This window comes from Populus nigra, chromosome 6, assembly GCF_951802175.1.
Source record: "Populus nigra chromosome 6, ddPopNigr1.1, whole genome shotgun sequence".
NCBI lineage: Eukaryota > Viridiplantae > Streptophyta > Magnoliopsida > Malpighiales > Salicaceae > Populus > Populus nigra.
Window position 1 is genome coordinate 15,793,409 of NC_084857.1, and position 25,296 is coordinate 15,818,704.

Genomic DNA, 25,296 nt, shown 5'->3' on the forward strand with positions numbered 1-25,296 from the left:
AGAATTGAGCGTTTTATTTTTATTCAATTTGTTTTCTAAAGGATTATCTCAGTTTCACGATCATATCATGTATTTGCATGGCTGACTCAAGTGGACTTAGATCAGCTTTTTTATTATTTTTATTATTTTTTTTATTTATCATTTAATATTTGATTTGTTAGGAGTTAGGATTTGATTGTGTTTCTTTCTCTAAAGTTATCTCATTCTCATTTGATTTTTATTTTATTATTAAATAAAATCATGAAAATATTTTAACAATATTGGGGGAATATGTTTTTCATAATATTGGCAAGAATTTTTTTTAATTAATCATTGTAATTTATTTATTTTGGTTTATTTACTGTCACTCATGTTTTTTTAATCATATTATTGATTTAACTGAGCTTTTTGAACCTAGTCGAGTCAATGACCTGAGTCTCGGATTTGTCTTACTTATTTAAAAACAATAATGTCACCTATTCATCTTTTTTTTACGTTGAGAAAAAATTAGCTTGGCTTTACATTACAGTGCGAGTCATCAATCTAGTTAAGTTATAAATAACATAAGACCCTAATTTCAAAACCATTTAATGAAAACATGATAATAGCATAGTTTTGAAACCCGGACCAACTCGGGTAAATCCGGCTGAGACCCGGTTTATTTTTTTTATATGCATAGAGGTCAAACGACGAAGATGAACGATGCACTGATGCAGAAAAGACCAACTTCCCTCCATGTCTTTATTATTTCTCCTTTTATTCTTGCCTCTGAACGTGCACATCGCCTCCAACCGTCCATTTCTTTAGATACAAGCGGCTTCTCTCTCCTTCTCCCAATGGCTAGTAGTTAGATATTTTCTTGTTTGCTCACAACCATTTTTAACTCAAAGATTGGTTTTGGTAATTAAAGATATTTATCCTTTTTTTAATTTTTATTTTAATATTAAAGTTAGTATTTAAAAGAAATTATTAAATTTGCATCCCAACATATAAGGGTGTTTCTAAAATTAAAAAAAAAACTTGATAATCATTTTTTTAGAAAATCATGAAGTTATTATCTATTCGCAGTTCTTGATTGGGCATTGGTTCTTCGGGTAATGTATCAGTTCTCTTGTTTTAAATATTTTAGAATTTATATTTGATTTGTGTTTTGGATATTGAATTAAATTTATATTATTGGTTTAAAATTTAAATTTAGTTTATGTAAGTGTTGTATTGTAACTAGTTAGGTGTTTTATATAGGTGTTTTTTTTACCTGGGTCAACCCATCTGACCCGTGACCTGATCACTGGACCGGGTCGATAACCGGGTCGGGTTTCAAAACTATAGATAATAGCATATATAGTAAGATGAGAGAAATTAGTATTCAGATACAATGTTGTAAAACAAAATAAAATTAGTATTATAGTTTTTACAAAAAATTTCATGTCAAAGAGTTGATTTTTTTAACATAAAAAAGACAAATATTAAAGATATTGAAACAAATTTTAGGAAGTTATTTTAAATATTAGTAGAGCATGTCAAAATGTATAATTATTCTCAAAAGAAGTTTAAAAAAATATAAGAAAACAATCAAGAATCTCTTATAAAAAAAGTCTGATTAAAATATTTGTTGAATTTTATGAATTTTAATTATTTATTATGTTTCAATTAATGGCTTTTGGTAACGTATTTTTAATATTTTCTAGAATTCTACTAGTCAAAATAAAATTCTAATAAGGTACTATATAGATTAGTGTGATTTAAGCAATTTATTCTATAGTATTTAAGATTTTATGTGATGTATAAATAAAAATATAATATAAAAAAGCATTAATATATTTATTAGGAATTATGTTAATATTTTAGTATATTTATTAATTAGATATAGAGTTTAATTTACATTTTAGCATTGAGATATATTCTATAATGTCATACAGGAGAAAAATCGGTTGAAGTCTTTTTAGTTTTGGCAAGTACAAGTTTTTCAAGGTAAGATAATATATTTAGTATTTATCAATAAATCTCTCTTAAGTGATGATTATTATAATTTAAATACTCTTTTTAGTTTAATTTAAGTATTATATTGAAGTTTAGTCAAATTATAATTAAATTAGTACATAAAAATCCAAAGTCAAAATTATATTAGATGATTCATAGAAAGAAATTAAATTAAATTTATAAGACTGGTTCTAATTCAAATCCACGGACATCAAAGGTCGCCTGCTTGAGGTTATATGGTTTCGGGCTCAAGTTTAGGTGCTTTTGTTTGGGCTTTCAGCCTCATTGCCTTTTCATACCAGCATTCATTTTGTTTTTGGACCAGAAAAAAATATTAAGTAAATCTACATAAAATACCATATTGTTATGCCACCTTACCATATATATATATATATATATATTATATATAGTTTATTTTTGTGATATTCTTTTTGACCGAATAAATAAATAAATAAAATCTTGACTCGTTAAGACTTAAAACTCATCAAGAACAAGGCCGCAAACACAGTCCACGCGCAAAGCCTCCTTTAATTAAATTAAATTAAATAATTTCAGCACCCACCCCTCTCCGTCGTCCTCCTAACAGTAGTTGTTGGTGATTCAAAAAAGCGGAGCTTTACTGACACGTGTCTCCCCTTTGTGATTTTGACTCGGCGGAGCACCGGAGAAAACAAGTTTCTCATTGCTTACAAAATAACTTATTTCTTTGACAAAGTAGGAAAAGAAAGAAAAATCTCCAATTTCATTTGCATTTCACTTCCATTTCATTTCCATTTCAGATCTCCTCTCCTTTTTCTTTCTTGCTGCTGCTGCTGCTGCTGCCGCTGCCGCCTCTTTCTTTCTTCTTTTCTTTTCTTTTTTTAATTTTCCAATAACAATAACAATTATTATTAGTAGCAGTACAAAACGACACATAATTTTTTATTTATTTATTTTTAAATAATTATTCTCATACCTCACGGCTCACGGAGAAGAGAAAATAAAGGACAGAGAGGCTCCTCTCCACTCTATTTTAGAAACCCTATCAAAAATCCATCCAAACTTTAAAGCAATTATTATTACTATTATTATTATTTTTTTTATTATTACTATTACTATTATTATTTGTAAAAATATTGGTTATTAAGATTGAGAGAGAGAGAGAGAGGATGCCGTCGTCGCACGGGGATCTGGACCGCCAGATCGAGCAGCTGATGGAGTGCAAGCCTTTGGGAGAGGCAGAGGTGAAGACGCTGTGCGATCAGGCGAGGGCGATTCTGGTGGAGGAGTGGAACGTGCAGCCTGTGAAATGTCCGGTCACCGTTTGTGGCGATATTCACGGCCAGTTCTACGATCTCATCGAGCTCTTTAAGATAGGAGGGAATGCACCTGATACCAATTATCTCTTCATGGGAGATTACGTAGGTCAGTCTCTCTTCCTTTTTTTTCTTTCTTTCTTTTATGTTATTAAAATTGATTTACGGCTATTTTTAATTGATACCGATTATCTCTTTGTTGGGTCTCTTTGTGTGTGTGTGTGTTGCTGATAACAAAATTGAATGCATTTCTGATTGAGCTGCAAATTTTGACTGTTAGGACTTGAATTTCATTAGCATTTGTGTTAACTAAGTTGTATGCTTGGACGAAATCCGGGCGGGGCTGAATTTCCGCTGATGGAGCTAGGGATATGGTTAGTTTATGATAGAAATACTGACCATTGCACATTATGTATGTGGTTAGGTTTTGGGGTTTTTTTATATATAGTAATCACTTCCGTTGTTAAGATTTTCTTTTTATGGGATGTTGAATGGGAATGGTTTCTGGAATTCTTTCAATGTTTTACACTTACAACACAATCATTTTCTAATATTGTCGATTACATCAATGCAGATCGTGGGTACTATTCAGTGGAGACGGTCACGCTCTTAGTGGCCTTGAAAGTTCGTTATAGAGATAGAATTACAATTCTTAGAGGAAACCATGAGAGCAGGCAGATTACTCAAGTGTAAGATTTTGTTTTTCCTTCTTGATGGAAGCTTGCCTATGATTGAGTAATATGAATTCTGATACTGCTCAAAGAGCACAATGAGCCATTTTTGTTTGAATCTTTATTTGGAATCTTTATGCAAAACAATTTTCGTGTCTCAAGTCATAAGGCAGGCTACACAGATCTAGGATGATGACTGATTTGTTTTTCAGATACAAAGTGTTGTTGCAATGGTTTATTATGTCATTTGATGATATTCTGGGGACTTGCTGCTCAACAATCAACTAAGTGATGAAGCCTTTGCAGTTGTCTCTTCTCCACCGTACTCAGCAAGCTTTAAGTTCACTTGTCCTCCCTTCCAAAAGTATACGCTGCTAATATTTCCAGTAGTCCGAGACCTATTCTTTGCACTATAGACATTAAACCCACATGTTTTTTCCCTTCCAAAAGAACATCTTAGCTAGCTCGTAGCCTCGAAGGCTAAACTTTGTTCTAAGAATGTTCTATTACCTTGAGCCCTCCCCTCTGTCTGTCTCACATGCAGGCATAATTGCACATGCATATGCAAACACATGCTGGTAATCATTCTGTTAACTCACTTTGATTACTGATGTGCTTTGTTTCTATTTGTTTTCAGGTATGGTTTTTATGATGAGTGCTTGAGAAAATATGGAAATGCTAATGTTTGGAAGTATTTCACTGACCTTTTTGATTATCTACCCCTTACAGCCCTCATTGAGAGCCAGGTTTGAGTCATAAGTGTTTTCATGATTTTTGCTTCGTGTAATCAATTGCTACCTTCTTTCTTACTGCTTCTATCTCTTGTTGTAGATCTTCTGTTTGCATGGAGGACTTTCACCATCTCTTGATACATTAGATAACATCCGAGCTTTAGACCGCATACAAGAGGTATGGGTAGCTGCTTCTCATTCTTCAAAGTCTTAACATTATCAAGGCTGGAATATGAACTTTAAGTTTTTAATGGTTATGGTGTGCTAGTCAGTTAGTAATTGAAGGCAATACAACCAAGCATGATGGCCTTTTCTCTGTTATTGGAACTTCATGCAAGTTTTTTTAGAGTCATGGAAAGTAACTATCATAAAAATTATTATTACATCTAAAACTTGGTTATATCAATGACATTTGTTAATTTTTAGCATTTTCTTTTCTGGTCAAGGATTAAAATAATGATAGCAGCATTCCCTTCTACCCTATTGCACTGCAATTCTATCGTGTCAGCCATTTCTTCTTTCTAGGGCTATACACTTGTGCATTATTCAGTGCATTGCCAACAGCTTTTTAACTTTGCTAGATTATAGTATTCTTCTGTTGATTTTGGTTAAACAATCACATCTTTGTCATTCTCTGCACAAGTAGGTTCCACATGAAGGGCCAATGTGTGATCTCTTGTGGTCTGATCCAGATGATCGTTGTGGGTGGGGAATATCTCCTCGTGGTGCTGGATATACATTTGGACAGGATATAGCTCATCTGTTCAACCATACTAATGGACTCACTTTAATTTCACGGGCTCATCAGCTTGTCATGGAAGGGTACAATTGGTGTCAGGTGACTAAACCTGGACAAGACAACTTTTTTTCTTCTTTCCATGTGCCTTTTTTCTATACGAAGCATGCTGATTATTAAATCAATGTTTTTCATTTTTACTTCAGGAAAAGAATGTGGTTACTGTATTTAGTGCTCCAAACTATTGCTACCGTTGTGGTAATATGGCTGCAATTCTAGAGATTGGAGAGAATATGGACCAGAATTTCCTTCAATTTGATCCAGCACCCCGGCAAATTGAACCTGACACCACTCGCAAGACCCCTGATTATTTTTTGTAATTTTCATATTCCTGCCAGCTGTTTGGAATCCTTGTTTGTTGCTGTATAACTGTAGATGTGTCTTAAAAAGAAGCTTTTGTTGTTTAAGGTGAGGTTGATCGACAACATCATTCTTTAGTTGGAGTTTGTGCTGCTGCCGCCGCCGCCGCCGATGCTGGTGGGATGTTGATATGCTCAAGTCATAGAAAAACTGAGAAGGCATCAATGGCCTTATGTCTTGTATATTCTCAGAAGAAGGAAGCAGCAATAACATGGTATATCTTGTTCTGTAATTTTACAAATTCAAGTTAGAGTGCAGGTTTTGTTTTTGTGAGCAAAATGCATGTTGCCTACGTTATTCTGATTTATGAACAAAACCACAGGCAAAAGAGATGCTTAAGCCTAGAATATGTTGCATGGCTTTCGTTCAAAAAAAGAAACAGGGAATGCTGCATAACAGTTACTTTGAAAAGGGTTGAGAGAGGGCCAGTAACTACATAGTAATGTTCCAACAAAATTGACTCATGCTCCACGCAGTCCTTGTTCACTTTCAACAGTAGGTGCATACATGTATAAATAAATATAGTCCTTGTCCAAGGGATGATGGGACAGATGCCATTAAGGAAAGCACGAGACATTAATGCTGTCATGATATACAAGGAACCTCTGCCATTCTTACCATCTAAAGAACTTTCATAGCTTTTACTCGATGATTCATAGGCTTTGTTGAGGTTACAAATCAGAAAAATATTACACTACAATACATTTTTAGAGCAAAAAACTGCAAATGATAAACACTTGACCCTTTTCTACATGAAAGTCTAATAGCTTCTGAACCTCAGATATCATTAAAAACTGGTTTCATGTGGAGGAGAAAACCACGAAACCCGAGAAAATTTCAGAGTTAAAATCTATTCATCTGGATCCTCCCTGCTCCAGCTCCGGCCACCACAGTAGCAGTCTGCTTTCTTCGGAAGTACACAACTGAACCACTTGCGAGTAGCAAACACAAAATAATCCCCTGTCCAAAGTGATTCAGACCATAAGAATGAAGGCTAGCATTAGAATACTACATAAGCAGAGTGCTTGCAATTCTTCTTGCCAACTTTCACACAATAAATACAAAAAAGAAAGAAACTAGACAATGAAGCTGTGGCTCATAACATTCCATTCAAATATGGACCTCCTTGAATCTATTCAGAAAGTTGATTCTCTCGTGCACACTTTGTACTGTTCATTCACTGCCATTCTCAGATAGAAAGACATGGTATGCATGCCATACAGAGAAGATATATCTATATTCTCTTTCTGAACTGTCTTCTATAAAAAATCATCAAACTTACTAATACATATAAAATCAGAAGACATTTCTTTCTTCAGAGTAGGAATTGAAGTCCTGTGATGGTATTTTGTTCTTGTGACATCAACAAGAAGCATTGCCCATACAGAACCTAACTAACCAAAACCTCAAGGCTCCCATTTTGAGGCTCAATATTCCCCAGACAAAATTCTGACTACAGTGCTGAGTAGCACATCTCTTGAGAACATGCACCACTATACTTTAGAAAAGAAAAATACTAAGTATTAACAATAAGCATTAGCAATAATTCCTCAAGCAAACTCCTAAGGGCTTTGACGAATTAATTCTCACTCAGCAAGGTTGGGACTGCTCTCGAGATAGTGAGAGTTTGAAACCTTTGGATCTAAATCTATATTGACCAGCATATCAACAAATTGAACCAATTACATATAGATTTGGAATTTAATCATTCTTCTTATTAGCCATAAAATTCAGGAGGATGAACCGCGTTAGTCTTATGATAAATGCATGTTCAACTCAGTTTAAGTAAGTGAAATATAAATTGCAGTACCCAGACAAAACAAGTATGACGAAACAAAGGAGGCAGAAATTTAGCAAACAAGTAGCAAACCTCTTGAATTTTCAATTTGCATCATTCTTGCAATTAAAGGATTGAGGCAAAACAGTGAACAGTCAAAGGACCTCCGTGATGCAGCCAAGGGAAAAGAGATACATAAATTATCTTAATTTGATTTTTTATTTGTCTATGTTTTAGTTTTCCTTGTAAATCCAGTCTAGTTAGGAAATTTAGGAATCTTAACAACATTTCTAGTTCCTTGTTTTTTCTCCTTCTCTTGCCTTTAAGGGGGGTGTTAGTCGGTGCTTTACTACTCTAGAAGTCCACTCTATCGGGTTCACACTCGAAGCATTCTGAAATGTATTGGAAATTGCCTTTTATGTGGACTATCAGCCAGGTATGGGCAAGTCTCCTTGTGCCTGGTATGAACGTTATCAGTCTGCAGTTACTAGGAATGGGTTTTTTTCTAGTCCACATGATTCTGCTCTTTTTGCGTGTCACTCTTCTAGTGAACCGGTTATTCTTTTGTTGCATGTAGATGATATGATTATCACAGGTCCTGACACTTCAGACGGAAGTCAAGTTTTCCTGTAAATGTAGTCTACTTGGGAATCTTAACACCATTTAGGAATAATAGTTTATTTGAAAACTATAATATTAATTCAATGAATTCTAATATGTATTTGTTGTTGGTACCAGTACTTAAACCTTCTTTGAGTGGTGGAAAATATAAAACCAAACATCCAGGCCTATGAGCTTTTCTTATTTGAATTCCAATATCCTGTTAAATTCTGGACTACTAATGCTTTGGTGCCTATAACAGGAGCTCCTATATTGTATAATCAAAGAACTTTGATAATGGAGTTACAAGTATTTGGTTTAGCTTCAGAGCTGCAACCTTGAGTGTTCTTTCTCTTCTCTTTTCTCCAAACGTTATTTTCTTCTTCTCATACTTCATTGTTACAATAGCATTGGATTACCATTGATAGCAATATTAATATCCAAACTCGCTTATATCAACCGTAACTTGCGACAAATCCTCTAGGGGACATGCATCTAAAGTTGTCCTACATGAATTTAGTACCAAAGCCTTTTGTAAATCATCTATATTTCTTACCTAACATCACTTAAATTGCTATATAATGATAACAAACAACGATTCAATTATCACATGCCACAATCACATAAACAACAAAGAAAAAGGATATTTAAAAAGACACAGACATACCTCAAAACCAAGTACTGACAATTTCTCTGTATTAACTGATATACAGCTTCTGTAAGTGATATAAGCCTGTGATCCACCCTTGGCTGTAGAAGAATCATCCAGTAAAGTTCTACCCTCATTTGAGGCAGTGGTCTCTTGCAACATTACATGAGGATTCGCATCAGAGATTTCAACAGCAGATCGACCATTTGGAGAATGCTGCTTCCCCTTTTCATTCTCTGTATCATGATTAATTTCAACACATTTGAAAGGGATTCGATGGCCAGTCTCGCTGCATCGATATTTTTCATCACTCTACCAAAACAAGAAAAGCAAGATACCACCAAATCCTCAAATCTTAACAACATGATGGTGGTGGTGGTGGTGGTTGTTATTATTATTATTATTATTATTATTATTATTATAAACTGAAGGAATTTAACAATTGGGAAACAAATTAAGAAACTAAATACCGCAATTATTATACCAAAATAAGTGACAAAATTCAAGGAATTATTATTAATATTATCATTAGAAAAAGAAAAGAAAATAAAAAAAGGAGAATATTAATAAACCTTCTCAGAGTAGGCGCAGGGAACACAGGGACCCGAAGGAGAGCAATCGAAGGTAAGGTTAGTGCCGTGAGGTGTTTCTTTGAAACTAAGTAATACTCTACGCCCTAAGCCTCCGTTTCTGCTCCAAATTTTATAATTATTCAATATTAATTTCATAAAAATACATGCATAAACAGAATGAATCTGTGTGTGTGTGTGTGTGTGTGTGTGTGAGAGAGAGAGAGAGAGAGAGAGAGAGAGAGAGAGAGATTTGTGCTCACTCAGTCGTGTGATCTATGTCCAACGCGTGAATGGAAGAAAGCAGCGCCCATACTGCAAGGATCGCCGCTGGTGCTGAATCCCAACTTCCCATCGTTTTCTTCTTCCTACTGCTTTTTTTCTTTTTAATTTCTACCGATTTTTCTTCCTCCACCAACCTCGCTTTGCTGATTAAAAATATTTCTGGGCTTTATTTAATGGACAAAATGCTAATTCTTTTCTCTCTTTTTTTACTGACTAGTAGATTAATTAATAATTTTCTTTTTTTTTATTCTACATGAATTTATATTGGGATCAGTTTAATTAATAATTTTCTAATATTTCTTTATTGTAGAAAATTACTTATCACTTTCATTTAGGTTTTTAATATGTAATTTCTTTTTCCATAAATTCAACATCATATCCTTTTTGAATATTGTACAAAAATTTCTTTCTTTCCTTTTATTTTGATTTTTTTATTATTTTAATTTCTTGCATTCCATGTACATCACAGGAGAGTTTTGAAAATATTTATTTTTTAAAATAGTTTTATTTAAAAATATATTAAAATAATATTATTTTTATTTTTAAAAAATTATTTTTAATATTAATATATCAAAATAATAAAAAAATATAATACTCCTCGAAATAATTTACTAAAAAGGATGTCCACAACTAGAAAGTTGTGTATATTTTTATTTATCTGGTTATAATGTATCACTATCTCTAAGAAATAGAATATACCAATTTATATGCGGACCCTAAAAAAATATTTAAATCTTATGAAATTTTTTGGTTTTGTTATTAAATCTAAAAATATATTTACTTTAAAATGTTTTTTTATTGAGATAAATATTTTTATTGATGGATATCTTACTTATCTCTACAAATACAAGGTTTTTAACTGTAATTATTGTCTTTGATAAAAAAATATATTTTATGATTTTTACAATAAATTAACAAGAAGTATCAAAATAGTATATCCATATTTTATATATGATTGAAAGTTAAAAAAATTATAAACTTTAAAAAATTATGTTCAAAACATATTTAAAAATTCTAAGAATAAATAAATGATTTGAATAGAATTTTCATAAACAATTTATTATTAGTATTATTATTTTCATAAACTATACATAATAATTGAAAACAAATTATTAAAATTCAAATAAAATTTTTTAATAACATTTAAAAATCATGTTAAACTAAAAAATATGTGAATCTGATAATTTTTTTTTCTAGAGTGTTAATAAAAAAACCAAAGCAAAAAGAAAAACAAAATAAATAAAACATTGTCAGGCTTAACTCTTAGCTTGCTAATAGCAAGGCAAGCCCTCACACCTAGCATTGCTTTATTTTTTGTATTTATTAAAGGGGCGAACAACATGTCTTCCACCCTATATTTTTCTAAGGAACAAAAAAAAAAATGACAAATAGTTTGTCGCCTTAAGAAAAATATTACCTCACCTAGATCTCAAACCCGCAACTTATAGGCTTAGATACAAATACTAACCAACTAAGCCATGACAAAAAGTTATTATCATATAGATTAAACAAATATATTAACTTGTTTTACTATTTTTATAAATAAAGAAGCACCATAAGGAATCCTAATTCTTTTAGAATTGTAGGTAATAGGGATACTAACAGTTTAGTTTTTTAATTGTATATGGATGAAGTCATAAAAAAATCCATACTAGATTTGGGCTTTCCATGGTCATGTCTTGGGTTGAGATGTCTAGTCTTGGTCTTGTCTAGTGAGTGTTCACCTGGAAAAAAAAAGGTTCCTTATCAAAACATGGAAACATAAGTTAATAAATGTAAAAGAAGTGAAATATATGTGAAAAGAAAGAGTATGAAATAAAAGAGTAAGGGTGTGTTTGATAAGAGAGTAATAGAGTAAAGTCAGCTTGAGTCTTCCATTTTCTTACCTAGTGATTTGTGGTATTTATAAATATCAATCGTCACATAAACTTACCTGATAAAGAGAAAACAATGATGGAGAATATATGCTTTCTCAGAAGGTTAAGCATTGGTTAGCGTGTCATGCTTGCTATTAATGAGTAGGTTGGTGCTTGAGATTAAGTCATTGGTATGAAAGTGATCATGTCAAGTTTAGACATAGCATTTGGTGGAAAGGCTGGCCTCAAATGTTAGACAGAGGTTGGATCTAGAAAGAGGGGGGGTGGTATGGTATGCGGTAGGTGGTGCATTATTAGGAATAAAAATATTTTTGATTCCTGACATGTAGGTTGAAAACACGTGGACAACTGAATAAAGAAATGATATGAGAGAAAATAAGAGAAAATGATAAAAAAAAAAAAAAAAGGTTGAGAGGTAAGGAAAATGAGAGGGAGAGCTCACTAACCAGAGATGCTTCCTCGTATTATTATTATTATTATTATTATTATTATTATTATTATTATTATACCATCATTTGCCCTCTAAGTCTTTTAAACAAATATGTTTGGAAGACTTTGACTAAAATTAGAGGAGAAAAATACTTATATTACCTTCTTAGCTATGTAGCATGAAAATGTTATCTTTGGCTTTTATTTACATGCCTGTATTAGAGTTTTTCTTCAAATTTTTGTTAATGTTTATACGAGAGAGAGAGAGAGAGAGAGAGAGAGAGAGAGAGAGAGAGAGAGAGAGAGAGAGAGAGAGAGAGAGAGAGAGAGGATAGTTTAATTGTCTTGCTTGTTAAGTGAAGCACTCTAAGTAATTAAAAAAATTTAGTATAAAGATAAATGATATTTATGTATCCATAAATGAATTTTAAGGGAAGTGTCCCATAAGTAGTCACAGAGAATAAAGAAAGATCTTTAATCTTTTATATATATAAGTGGTCGCGAAGACTTGAAGAATGATTCTTAATCTTTTTTTTGGAGATTAGTCACACAGACCTAAAGAATTTTAATGAAGACTTGGAGATCTTATCATAGAGAACTTTATTTGAGAAATTGAAAGGGTAGAGATACAATTTCTGGAGATAATTTAGAGATTATTTGATTTCATATAACTCGTCAAGTATATATATTTGCTTCCTTTATTCTAGTTACTTTTGTTTTCTTATAAATTATTGGAGGTAAATCCTCATAATCAATCTTTCTATCTATTTTTTAGTGTGTGGCACTCATCAATGTTATGTCTATTGTCATAGTAAAAAAAAAACAAAACTTATTAGAGTTTCACATGTTATTCTATTTTTTATATTATGAGGATATTACATAATCTTCTTTCCTTAGATAACATCTATCACCTTGGTATGTATAGTGGTTAGAGGCATGGTTAGAAGCTTAAAGAATGTCAAGTGATCACAAATGTATCTATTTGTGCTTCTTTGAGATTCTCAAATAGGAGATTGATGATATTGCGAATACTCTGCTATTTGGAAACATAGGTTTCCCTGTCTCGTCATGCTTTCTCCTTCTACTCAAATATGATTCTTCATGACATGTTTAATATTAACAAGACTTTTCTCATAAACAGTATACATGTGTTCCCATAATAAGTAGTTATAGACTCTATTAATCAAGGCCTTAATGACAATAAGTTATAGTAGATTTTCCACATTAAGCATTTTTCATTAAATCTATGAAGGTATTCTTTAGTACTTTCATCTTCTCATTGAATAATGGCAAAGAGCTCAATCATACTTGTTTTAGCTAGAATAATAGTGTTAAACGAGAGATGAGCTTAACGCCAAGATCATAAAGACCAATAATGGAATCAGGCTCAAGACAGTGATGTCACACCCGAGTATACCCTCAGGAGGTCATTAGGAGGATTTTACATATAACTTCACTCTTTTAGGTCACAAGCTCCATGATACTTCTAATATTTTGGATGTGCTCTGTAAGATCTATAATACCATCATAGTTGTACAATTTGGTCTCTTCAGAGACATAATCTTGAAGAGGTGAGTGTGTTCTGTGATAAAATAAAGAGTCTTCTACCTAGTAAGAATTATGTTCATTCTTATTCTTAAGAATTGGTGCTGTCTTACATCTAAGTCTTTTACAACAAAGAGCATATAAGCAAAACTCAAAATAAAGATTGATGGTCATAGTCGCGCTTATGGTTAGTACTTGTTAAATAGTGCTCTTCATAGCGAAAATAACTCCTCATAGAGTTCAAGTCTTGTGTCTACTTTGCATATTCTTTTTTCATGTCCTTTAATGGAATTGAAGTTGTTTTTATGCATTTGGTGCATGTAATAAAGTTGTGTTGCATTTCCTGTTGATGAAATAAGAGAGTGTGAAGTTATTCTTATATGGCTCAAATAACATTGTTGAGCACTTATATTTAATGAATGAGTTGATGGAAATTTAAAGGAGATAGAGTTCTTGTGATGAAGAGATCAGTTACTCTTTCTTATCCTAGAGTTTTTCAGCTATGGAAAGAATAAGGAGTGAAAAGGAATAAACTAGCTTTTGTTAGTTTTTTCTAGACGACACTAATGATGGTGGTTAAGCTAGCTTAAGGATAGCCTTTAATGAAAAGGTTGGCCTCAGAAGTTAGAGAGATATTGTTTATTGATGAACGAGGGTGGTGTGGTGTAACACCTTTTAAATTCTTAATGATATAAATTTTTCATAAGCTTTGAACTCAGGAAAAACTGGGTAATAAAAAATTACCCTGCTAGAATTTCAGTAGAGTTTTCTTTACAGAAAACATAAGTTTTTCAACTTTAATAAAGTTCTACCTAATCTATATATAAAAAAAAATGCAGCTTCAACTGACGAATTACTCCTATCTTGGATGAGATGAACTTGTAAGCAAACATACATGATAAAATTCACATATCAAGATTATATATTTCAATCATAATAACAGAAGGTGTAAATTATTGTTTCTCATTAAATTAGTTAAACAATGTTTTTCTTTTCATTAAATCCTTGCACACGAGCTTAATTGTCGATATCAGCCACCTTGATATCCTTTACCACCTATAACCTGGTTCAACGACTCATTGTTGATATTGATTTCAAATTGATATCATTACTCATCAGCACAAAAACAACTAATCAAGGTTTTTCCAATACCAATTACCCAGGTATTATTAGCTTCCAATCCTTAAATAGTTAATCAATTTTTTTATTGTGTCAACACCAGTGTAATCTCATTAGTGTCATTAGCTTCCATAGCATGAAATGGTTAATCAATTTCATGTTAATGTCAATATCAACATGATCCCGTTGATATCATTAGTTCCCATCATAAAAAAATATTTTCCACTTTCTTTACAACATAACCATTACTAATTATCTTGACTAAAGATTTTATTATAACACTTAAAATTAATTTTAAAATTTCACCTTATATTTGAGACCTTTCATGACTTAGCCACAATTTAATAAATTAGTTTCTTGCAAGAATTTAATTTCTACATTAATCTTTACATTTCAACTCAACAAGAAGTCATATTACACTATTCATAATAATACAATTTATTATCCGGTTCATTAAATTATTCATTATACTAAATGACATAAACTTGTAATAACACAGTCTTTCCAACTTCAATATCTACTTGCATTTCATTCTTTATACCTCTTCCTCGAGGTTATACACACACACATAATGAAATATTCTAATTCTTAGGGTAACTTCACCATCTACTCAAAGGTATCATTAATTTTAATAGTTATCTAAAATTTAATCTTTTAAATCTCACTTTTCATTTTATCAATTTATGTAATGAAACTTAATTTATATTCTAATTTTTAACAAGCATCGATTCAGAAACGTAGCCCTAGCATGTAAAGATAACCATATTAGTTCACTTTGTGAACTTATCATCATGGTAAAGACTGTACAATTATAAAATTTATTCATTTCAATAACATTTTGGCAGCATTTTCTCTATACAGAACACTACTCAAATTTAATTTTTCTATATTTAATGTTATAGGAAGCAAAGTATACATATTCTGTTCAAAACATTCAAAATGGTCTCAGGCTCACCTTCCGTCCAAATACATACTTAAATCTAGATTTTCTTTTTTTCAGCAATACACCCTCCACACAATTCATACGATACATTAGCATTACATAACTAATAAATAGATGAAAATCAAAAAAAGCATTTTTAAGGATCAACTTAGTTAAAGATTACATTAATTAATTTTAATATTTAAAAGTTTACATGCCAAAAACTCTCATTTCCTAGACAACCTATATAAGTAAATGAAGATAGGATGATCCAAGGACTACTGAGGAGGTGCACGTGAAGTACCAGTAAAACACAATTAAATTACGAAATATAAGTATGCATGTGCTATTACAATTAAACCTTTAATACATTTTAATCTCCTCAATTTGTACTCTTTATATCGACAAACAAATATATTCCTCCTTACCATTCACAATACACAATCCTTATTTCTACTTGTTACCCTTAATCTCCTTCAAACATGAAAAATAATCATCATTTCAGAAAATATTAGATTAAATTTATATAAGATCTTTATTCTAATAACATATATTATCGATCTTCACAACATTTATAATAACCTTCTAGAAGGCAATTTAATCTTTAAGAACTTAATGTCTTACCCTAAAGACAAATAAATCCTTATAATGTATAATCCCGCCCCAAAGAAAATTCAATTCTCAAAAGTTATTATCTCGCCTCGAATCAATAACCATTTTGTCATTTAAACCTTTCTGAACATTAATCATTCATTGAGATATTTCTTTATGCTTGATATAAACTTTACATTTTCATGTTCCAATTATTTTCATGTACTTATATTTTTTCCAATACAACCAAAACATCAACATCTATTTTATTTTAATTCAATATAATTAATTTCCTTTAACCAATTTACTTATAGACCATCATCTTCCTTCCATTATACCAAGATAATAACATTTATTTTTAACTAAATTGTAACAAATTTGCCTTAACTAATTTACTTGCATCTAGTATAACCCAAATTGATTTCATTTCTAACCTTAAAATAGTATATTTACACAAGCTAGAGAGTTCAGATTCTTCATTTTCTTTCACACCTGATCGGCTCCATGCATAACTTAAAAACCCATATTATATTTGTAATTTTTTTTTCTTTTATTTTTATTTTTACCTACTTTATGTGAACAAAAATTAGTTTACCCAGACACCATTATTCCTTTCCTACATTAACTCAAAATAAACTCTAATTTGTAATTAAATTAGGGATTTCCACCCCTTATCAAAACTTTATAGCTTAAAAAAAAAATTAAATCAAGCAATTACCTAACCACAATCAATTTTAACAAATTTATTTTGTTCCTCGCACCATTTCTTCCCAAAACTTTTCTCCTTGCTCTTTCAAAATGATCCTTTCTCTCTCTATCTTATTGTCAATGTTTCTCTCTCTCTCTCTCTCTCTCTCTCTCTCTCTCTCTCTCTATAGACCTCGCTTAGTTACTTAATCTTATCCATTTTGTGTTGATTTGAAATAACAAGAAAAATGAAGAGAAATTGAACAAGCTCCCTCTTATTTCTTTATTTCCAACCGGCCTTGCAACATAAAAAAAGAAGGGGTTGTTTTTGTTCAATTTACAAAAACACTATTCTCTCTCATTAATTTAATATATGGAAATGAAGAGAAATTAAGCATGTTCCCTCATGTTTCTTTAATTCTAGTTAACCTTGCAACATAAAAAAAGAGAGGGGTTGTTTTTGTTCAATTCATAAAAAACTCCCCTCCTTATATTAATTTCATATTTGGCCCAAATAAATTTATAATCACGGGTATTTTTACTTGTCATTTTTCCATTATCGTTCATCCGTGTTTTCTCATAATGTGTACTAGAATTCCACATTTTAGTTAAATATTAAATCTTAATACTTTATCCCTTGAATTAAAAAATTTCTTCATTAAATTCATAGGTTAATATATATATACACACACACACACACCCCAACCTAAAAGAATCATTCCCCCTTATAAAATTTCATACGCAAAATTTAAATTCATATTGTCAATTTGAAACAAGTGAGGGTGTCTCTTCCTCATCTTGTCTTTCATTTCCCAAGTTTCCACCTCGATTTGGGAATTTTTCCATGGAATATTTACCAAAGGAACACCTTCCTTTATTTCATAGTTCACTTTTGCTTCGATGTACAATCTTATTGGTTTCATCACTAGAGTTAGATCTTTTCTAATTTCCAATGGTATCGATTGTAGAACTCGTGTCAGGTCCAGCTTGGCTTTTTGAAGTACTGACACATGAAATACATCATGGATTCTAGACAAATAAAAGGGCAATACCAACTTGTAGGCTACAGATCCAATTCTCTTAATAAGTTCAAAATATCCATTATATCTAGGCAATAGTTTTCCTTTCTTCCTGGAATGGATCGTGTTCTTCTAGGTGCAACCTTTAAAAACACTTGGTCTCTTTCTTTGAATTCTAATGGTCTCCTTCGGTTATCAACATAATTTTTATGTCTATCTTATGCCTCCTTCATCCTTTCCCTAATCAATTTCACCTTGTCAATTGTCATTTGAATTAATTCTAATCCCATTAGTTTTCTTTCACCTATTTTTTTTTCTAACAAAGTGGAGTACAAAATCTTCTCCTATATAATGTTTAAAAAGGTGCCATACCTATGGTTGCCTAATAGTTGTTGGTATAAGTAAATCCCACCAACAGTAAGTGCTCCTTTTAGTTCCTTTTAAAATCTAGCACAAAAGATCTTAACAGATCCTTTAAAATCTGTATAGTTCTTTCGGATTGTCCGTCCATTTCAGAATAGAAAGTTTTACTCAATTTTAATCTCGTTTCCAAAATACTTTGTATACTCGGCCATAATTGAGAAGTAAAGCAGGGGTCCCAATTAAAGAGAATAGATACCAACACTTCATTCAAATAGGGTCCCATGTTGGTCGACCTTTCCTAATTTACCACATCCTCCTTCATCCTAGGATCCACACAAATCCCTCCTATCCATATTACATGTCCTAAAAATACTATTTTTTCCATCCAAAATTCGCATTTATCCAACTTCACATACAATTGATTCTTCGTTAAGGTTTGTAGCACTATCCTTAAATGTTGCTCATGCTTCTCCCGATCCTTGGTGTATACCAGAATATTGATCCAAATATGGTCGAAATACTCAATTCATCAAATCCATAAACATGGTTGGGGCATTAGTTAGCCTAAATGGCATCACTAAGAATTTATAATGCCTATTCCGGATCCTAAAAGTAGTCTTTAGAACATCTGCCTCCTTTATTCTTAATTGATGATATCACAATCTTAAGTTAATCTTAGAGAACACCTTTACTCCCTTTCAATTGATTAAACAAATCATCAATCTATTAAAGTGGGTTATTATTCTTTACAATCACCCGATTCAACTATCTATAATCGATGCATAGTTGAAGAGTTCCATCATTCTTTCAGGTCAGGGTTTACAATTTATGTACCATGCTTTTAGGTATTATCCTTTTATTTTGTGTTAGTTCAAATCATTATGTTTATATCCTTAGCTTAACTTACAATCCCCCTTATTTACTTTTTCATAACATTCTACAGAATAACTAGTTTACTTGCCACTACATACCATGTATCTAGTGCATGCAAAATTTTAAATATGGTAATTCATTTTTCTTAGATTTAAAATATCATAACACATTATTTATGTGCATCTTAAATTTTTAAAGCAAGCCTTCCACGCTCATATACATTAGACAAAATAATTGGTAATCATGATTGTACGCGGTCTCATTATTGCTATTAGAATCTCATTACACTGTTATAATTGCCAAGAAATTCATATCATGTCAGCAACAACACAACCCCTTAATACAATATATTTACATTATTAATCATAATTTCTTTGACATCCTGCATGTGCATAGTACATGATTTTCAAATTATATCAATTACAATTTATCTAAATAATTCAAAATATAAAATACATACACCATTAAATTCCTCAGTTACACAACACCAATTATGGTCAATGAGCTTTTATTCTTACTTCCCAGACAGTACAGTCTTCATCTCCATCCTTCACAAGGATTAGATTTTCATCAATTTAATTTTATTAATTAAACAATCCATAACATAAACACATTTTACCACTTTTGTTTAACAGTTGGGTTTCATCCAACATTTCATTTATAGTCCGATAAGTCGGTCATCCAAGTAATACTAACTCCACATAAATCAGTTCAATAAAATTACGTACTCGGTTATCAAACAAACTAATGTCACTAGCCCATTATTAGACACTGGCCCCATTACCGGGTAACTAGTTTCTTTGTCCATTATCGGATATTAATCTCATTACTAGGTAACTAGTTCCTTCACCTATAACCGGGCATTAACTCTATTACCGAGTAACTAGTTTCACCACCTATTACGAGCACTAGCATCTTTATCAGGTAATTAGTTTCACACATATTACAATCAAAATAGAAAAATAACACATTTAAATAATTTAAAGTTACTTGACTTAATAAATTTGTTTAAAAAAAATGTCAAGGTGCCAAACACCCATCTAGTGCATGTGCTTTAAAGGTGGTCCTCTGCTGCTGTGTGGATCCTGTAGTCTCTCATGTATCAACATGTTTGTAGACCATCACTCCATCTTAGAGGAAACAAACCATCATAACATATTCTTAATCTCTTATATTGACAACTTCATGAACAAGGAGTTACACAAACCCACATTTTTTTCTTAACAAATTAACTTTAGTCAAAAGGACTTATGTAGTTGGCTAGTACATTTTTCTTTCTTTTATCGCCAACTCATTTCAATTCAATGCTTAATCCCAAATATATAATCTACCATTACTAATTGCAAAAGCTATGTACACTTTAAACAAATATTTTTTTCTCTTTATTCTTATGACTTCTATCATTAAAGTCTTACTTTCAAAACAATTTTAGACAACATTAGAAGTTGACTAATTCTAGTCGATTTAACTTAATCACTCCATAACATTGTTTAATATTTTAATCATAACTAAAGTTATAAAACTTGGTTTTGAGTGTGGCTTGCGTATTTAGAAAGCTATTATACAAATCTACAATTTTGATGAGGGAAGAAAACTCAGTTTTGCCCTTAATACACCCAAAATTACTTATTTCAGTAACATACACAATTTGTCCAATAAGACTCGGTTTAACCTTCTTCAGTTCTTAACTCATATGTGGGGTTTTATAACTCAAAATTAAGTGAAATCATTCTTGTTTGAAATTTTATCATTTACTAGTTCTAATTTCAATTAAAAATCAACAATCTAGATTCCAATTTATCAATTTGATGAACAACCATATATTTTTCATGCAATTTTCACAATTCAAGGCAACCATATTTATTCACTATATCCTTTAACATTATTAAACACAAAATCTCATAGCAATCAACTAATTAAATTCATTCTTTATTTAAAGTGGCCAAATCTCTTTCTCAAAGTACATGCTCGCTTTGTTAAGGTTAACAAGTTCATACATCCCTTTACCCAACATTCTTTACTTCATATCTTTAGAAGTAGGTTTCAATACTAATAAAATTCAGGATTAAATTCTCCATTCCATGGAGCTTTGGCCGAATGGAGTCCAATAAGAAACAAGGTGATTTCTTTTAACTTTTCCTCAAATTCAAGCATCACTCAATCATTTGTTGTTCTAATTACACAATCCTAATCATAAATGGTTATAGCTTAATCAAATAATCTCACACTTTTGTTTCCTATCTTGGCTGAAACATGCACTAGAAAGGAAACATGATTTTTTCACTAATTTCCCATAATCAAAGGTTACCAATTTATTTTATAACTAAAACAACACATTTCCATCAAGTTTACACAATAATTCAACCAATTCAGCTCCTCCCCTTCAACATGCTCCTAGTCTAAAACTTACTAGGTCTAGCAGGAGAATTTTTTTTCTTCTAAATTCATGAAATCAACACTTTACCCAAACTAATTCAAGCTTCTTCCACCTTTCCCCTATGCCTTTCAATCTTCTTACCCAAATGTTGTGATGTCGCGGTCGCATAAATTAATTACCCTAACTTCAAACACAACACACAAGATAGTATAGAGCAAGCAAGGGGTCGATCCCACGATCAAGATTCAAGTCAGATTTGTATGCTAGATGATATGCAATTTTGGGGAGGGGGGGTGGACGTTATCTAGGCTAAAGCAAAAGAAAACAGAAAACTATCAAACAAAATTTAATAAAATCAGAAAATTATCAAGAGAACAAACCTTGGTCGCAAGCACACATCCACCTACATAAATCAGAAATGACATGGAAACGAAACATCAATTTATATTTTGAATATTTATCTCTTCTTAACATTGGTTAGTTAACGAATTCGCCGTATAACTAACCCTAACCATCAAACAACCACAGTGTCCGCACTAGTAATTTAATTCAATGGTAGCCTTAAGAACTAGATAAGTTGATTAATCAAGAAAACATAACTGTCCGCAGTCTATGTTTGATTTGATTGAATGTTCTCCCTAAGATTAATAACGTAATCCACCACAATTATTAAACTCAGTTGCTTCACAAGTTCATATACCACAACTCCGGTTTTGATATCAAACTTAGCAATAGATTGTCTACAATAATAACTTAGAGTCCGCTCTAGCAATTAACATAAACAATCATAGGAAAAATAAGCATAGGAGAACAAAAATATTCATCATATAAACTGAAAAGAAAAGGTAAAATAAATCTCACAGTTCTTGAAATCTGAAGGTTCCTGTGTCCTTGCAACCAAGAAAAAGTGTTTAGCCTTGCATGTTTATTGAACAACTAATAAAAAAAAGAAGGAAGAATGCATAATTTAGGGTTTCTTAGAGGAAGGGGGTGTTTTTATCTTCTTGGTTGGCTGCCCCCCTTTTCTTCTCTCATTCTTTTTATATCCTAGGAAACCCTAGGTCTCTATTTTACAAAATAGTCCTCCATTAAGTAGACTGTTTACATTTAAGTATTTCAATAACTATTTTTCTAAAAAAAAAGAAATAGTCTTCCATGAAATATTCAAGCTTTGACTTAGAGGAGCTAAATTTCTGAAATAAAAACTTGGATATCGGTTTAGATGCTTTGGAACGTAATTTGGACTCGTTTCTTCACGAAACCTGTTTGCTGGCAAAATTCAGATGTCATCTTTGAAAAATCATATCTCCCTCATATGAAATCCTTTTTGTCTGAAATTTGGAGAGTTTATAGACCTTTGAGTCATTCATCCAAAACAATTAAGTTTGTATCAATTGGACTTCTATAGCTTCAGATATTCAAGTTGGAATGGCCGAAGGTCAACACTGGCAGATTGCGAGATTTGACTTTGAAGGCTGCAATTTTCATGCTCTTCCTTATTTTATTTTCTTGACTTAGATTTCCATTAAGGTATAGATGTTAGCTTTCTAATGCAACTGGAATCATTTCATTTCGACCTCTAGAGCTCACGCTCTGCACAAAACATCGACTGAAGGTCAAATCTGTCAATTACCTTCGATTTACTCCTTTTTGCATCTTTAATCCAAAAGTGCCTTCAAAACATAAAACAAAGAATATCAAGGCATTATATATATAGACAAAACATTAGTTAAATGTGAGTGAAACTATCGAATAATATGGTTGTATCACCAAACTTTCAAATTTAAAAACCCTTTTTAAACCACTCAAATCCTCTTCTAATCACTTAATAACATTTTTTTTAACCATTCTACTTCAATTTTTCCTAGGTGAACTCATTTAAAAGTGGAAAGAAATCATCAAAGAAACCCTAACCCCTTTAAAGAAGAACTCGTCGACCAAAAGAGGAGTATGGCATTTATAAGTCCTATTTATTGTTATTTCAATATTATGCCTCATGTTTCATAAATTCCAAGTATTCCCCACTACATTCCTCATTTTCTTTCCTTTATTCAGTTGGACAACCCTTTTCATAAAAGTAATTTTTTTATATTCCCCTTTTTCCACTAAATATTTGTCTCTTGTATTTTACCCATTTGTTGTACTTAAAATGTAAGGGCTTTTCCAATCTCCAATCAGTCTAAAACTTTAATCCAAAGTTTCATGTGAAATTTTAGTTTAATTTGATTGTTAAATTGAAAGTTATGCTTTTTAATATAAAACTGGTTAATTTATAACTTTTCATAAAACAATCTGAAGTTCTTTATTGATCCTCACATTAATCACATAAATTATTCTTATAAACCCTCAAAATAATTTTATTTCATCAAAATATATTTATTTCATATTTTTCTCTTTTTATTTCCTTATCGAGTTTATTATTTTTTCTCGGTAACACTAATGATATGTAATTAATACTTGCACCTTCACTATTATCTTTTCGCAATACTATCATTTCTTATCGTTATTATTTATTACCATATCAATTTTTTGAGATCATTTTCTCATTTTTTTTCTTATTCTTCTTTCCTTCAAAACCTGTTATTGGTTTTTTCAACGATACATGTTTTTCAAACTAAAATTCATAATCTTTATTTCAACTTCAAAAATACCTTTATATTTATTTATAGAGGTCATCCTCTCCATTTCACATCACATTAATTATTATTTTTGTCATTTATGTATTTCTTTTAATCCCAAGCATTTCTTACTTATCAGGACCTCACTACCTTAAATCCTACTTTTATGCGAGGGTTTACATATCTGTGTGTTGGGTGGTGCATTCTTGGAAATAAAAATATTTTTGAGGTGTGTGCCTCATAGGTAAGCTAAAAACATATGGATAACAAAAAGGATAAGAAAAAAAAAGGAAGAGAAAAGAGAAAAGGAGGAGAGAGAGCTTGCTTACCTAATCTAAGGTTGGCTGAGTAGGGATGTTATTTTAACCAGTATATATTGGGTTGGCTACCCGCCCAACCAGGGTTATATATATATATATATATATATATTCACTTGTAAGAATAATCACCATTTCAAACACTAAAAATTTCAAAGATTAAATAAAATAAAAATTTTAAGAAATAAAGATAAAAATAAATAAAATAAAAAAGGGGGAGAATTTTTTCTTCTAAATTCATGAAATCAACACTTTACCCAAACTAACTTCACGTCTATAAGCAACATTCCATCACAAGAGCATTATCCCAAACAACCAGATTTCCTTACATTTAATAACTCATGTTTGGATGAGTTCCTTACATTAAATGGATGACTAAGCAAGTGAAAATGAAAGAGTAATTCAAGCTTCTTCCACTTTTCCCTTTATCGTTCAATCTTCTTATCCAAACTTTTAAATTTAAAAACTTTCTTTAAACAACTGAAATCCTCTTCTAATCACTTGATAACCCTTTTTTAACCATTCTAATTCATTTTTTCCTGGGTGAACTCATCTAGAAGTGGAAAGAAATCATCAAAAAAACCCTAGCCCCTTTGAAAAAGAACTTGTCAGCCAAGAGAGGAGTAGGGCATTTATAAGTCCCATTTATTGTTATTTGCATATTAAGCCTTATGTTTCATAAATTCCAAGTAGTCCCACTACATTCCTCATTTTCTTTCCTTTATCCAGCTGGACAACCCTTTTTATAAAAGTAATTTTGTTTTATTTTCTTTTTCTAAATATGTCTCTTGCATTTTACCCATTTATTGTACTTAAAATGCAGGGCTTTCCTAATCTCCAATCATTCTAAAACTTTTACCCAGGGTA

The 25,296-nt window shown here is 31.4% G+C and overlaps 2 protein-coding genes across 3 annotated transcripts; one reads left to right on the forward strand and one right to left on the reverse strand.

The window, feature by feature from the left end:
* Positions 1 to 2,694: 2,694 nt before the first annotated feature.
* LOC133697250 (serine/threonine-protein phosphatase PP2A catalytic subunit-like) lies at positions 2,695 to 6,091 on the forward strand. Its single transcript, XM_062119703.1, has 7 exons — positions 2,695 to 3,363; positions 3,829 to 3,943; positions 4,563 to 4,671; positions 4,757 to 4,834; positions 5,303 to 5,494; positions 5,599 to 5,768; positions 5,861 to 6,091. Exons 1-7 carry the CDS (start codon positions 3,108 to 3,110, stop codon positions 5,862 to 5,864), a joined length of 924 nt encoding a protein of 307 aa, XP_061975687.1. The 5' UTR covers positions 2,695 to 3,107; the 3' UTR covers positions 5,865 to 6,091.
* A 343-nt stretch (positions 6,092 to 6,434) lies between these two features.
* On the reverse strand, positions 6,435 to 9,856 carry LOC133697251 (uncharacterized). 2 transcript variants are annotated; one of them, XM_062119704.1, is made up of 4 exons: positions 9,671 to 9,851; positions 9,411 to 9,528; positions 8,857 to 9,150; positions 6,435 to 6,772 (listed from the first exon to the last, which is right to left on the reverse strand). In XM_062119704.1, the coding sequence occupies exons 1-4, from the start codon at positions 9,760 to 9,762 to the stop codon at positions 6,656 to 6,658; spliced, it is 621 nt and encodes a 206-aa protein (XP_061975688.1). In that variant the 5' UTR covers positions 9,763 to 9,851; the 3' UTR covers positions 6,435 to 6,655. The 2 variants fall into 2 exon arrangements, with proteins under 2 accessions (XP_061975688.1, XP_061975689.1); XM_062119705.1 differs by lacking the exon at positions 6,435 to 6,772 and adding an exon at positions 6,789 to 7,310 and having other exon boundaries at positions 9,671 to 9,856.
* Between the last annotated feature and the right edge of the window lie 15,440 nt (positions 9,857 to 25,296).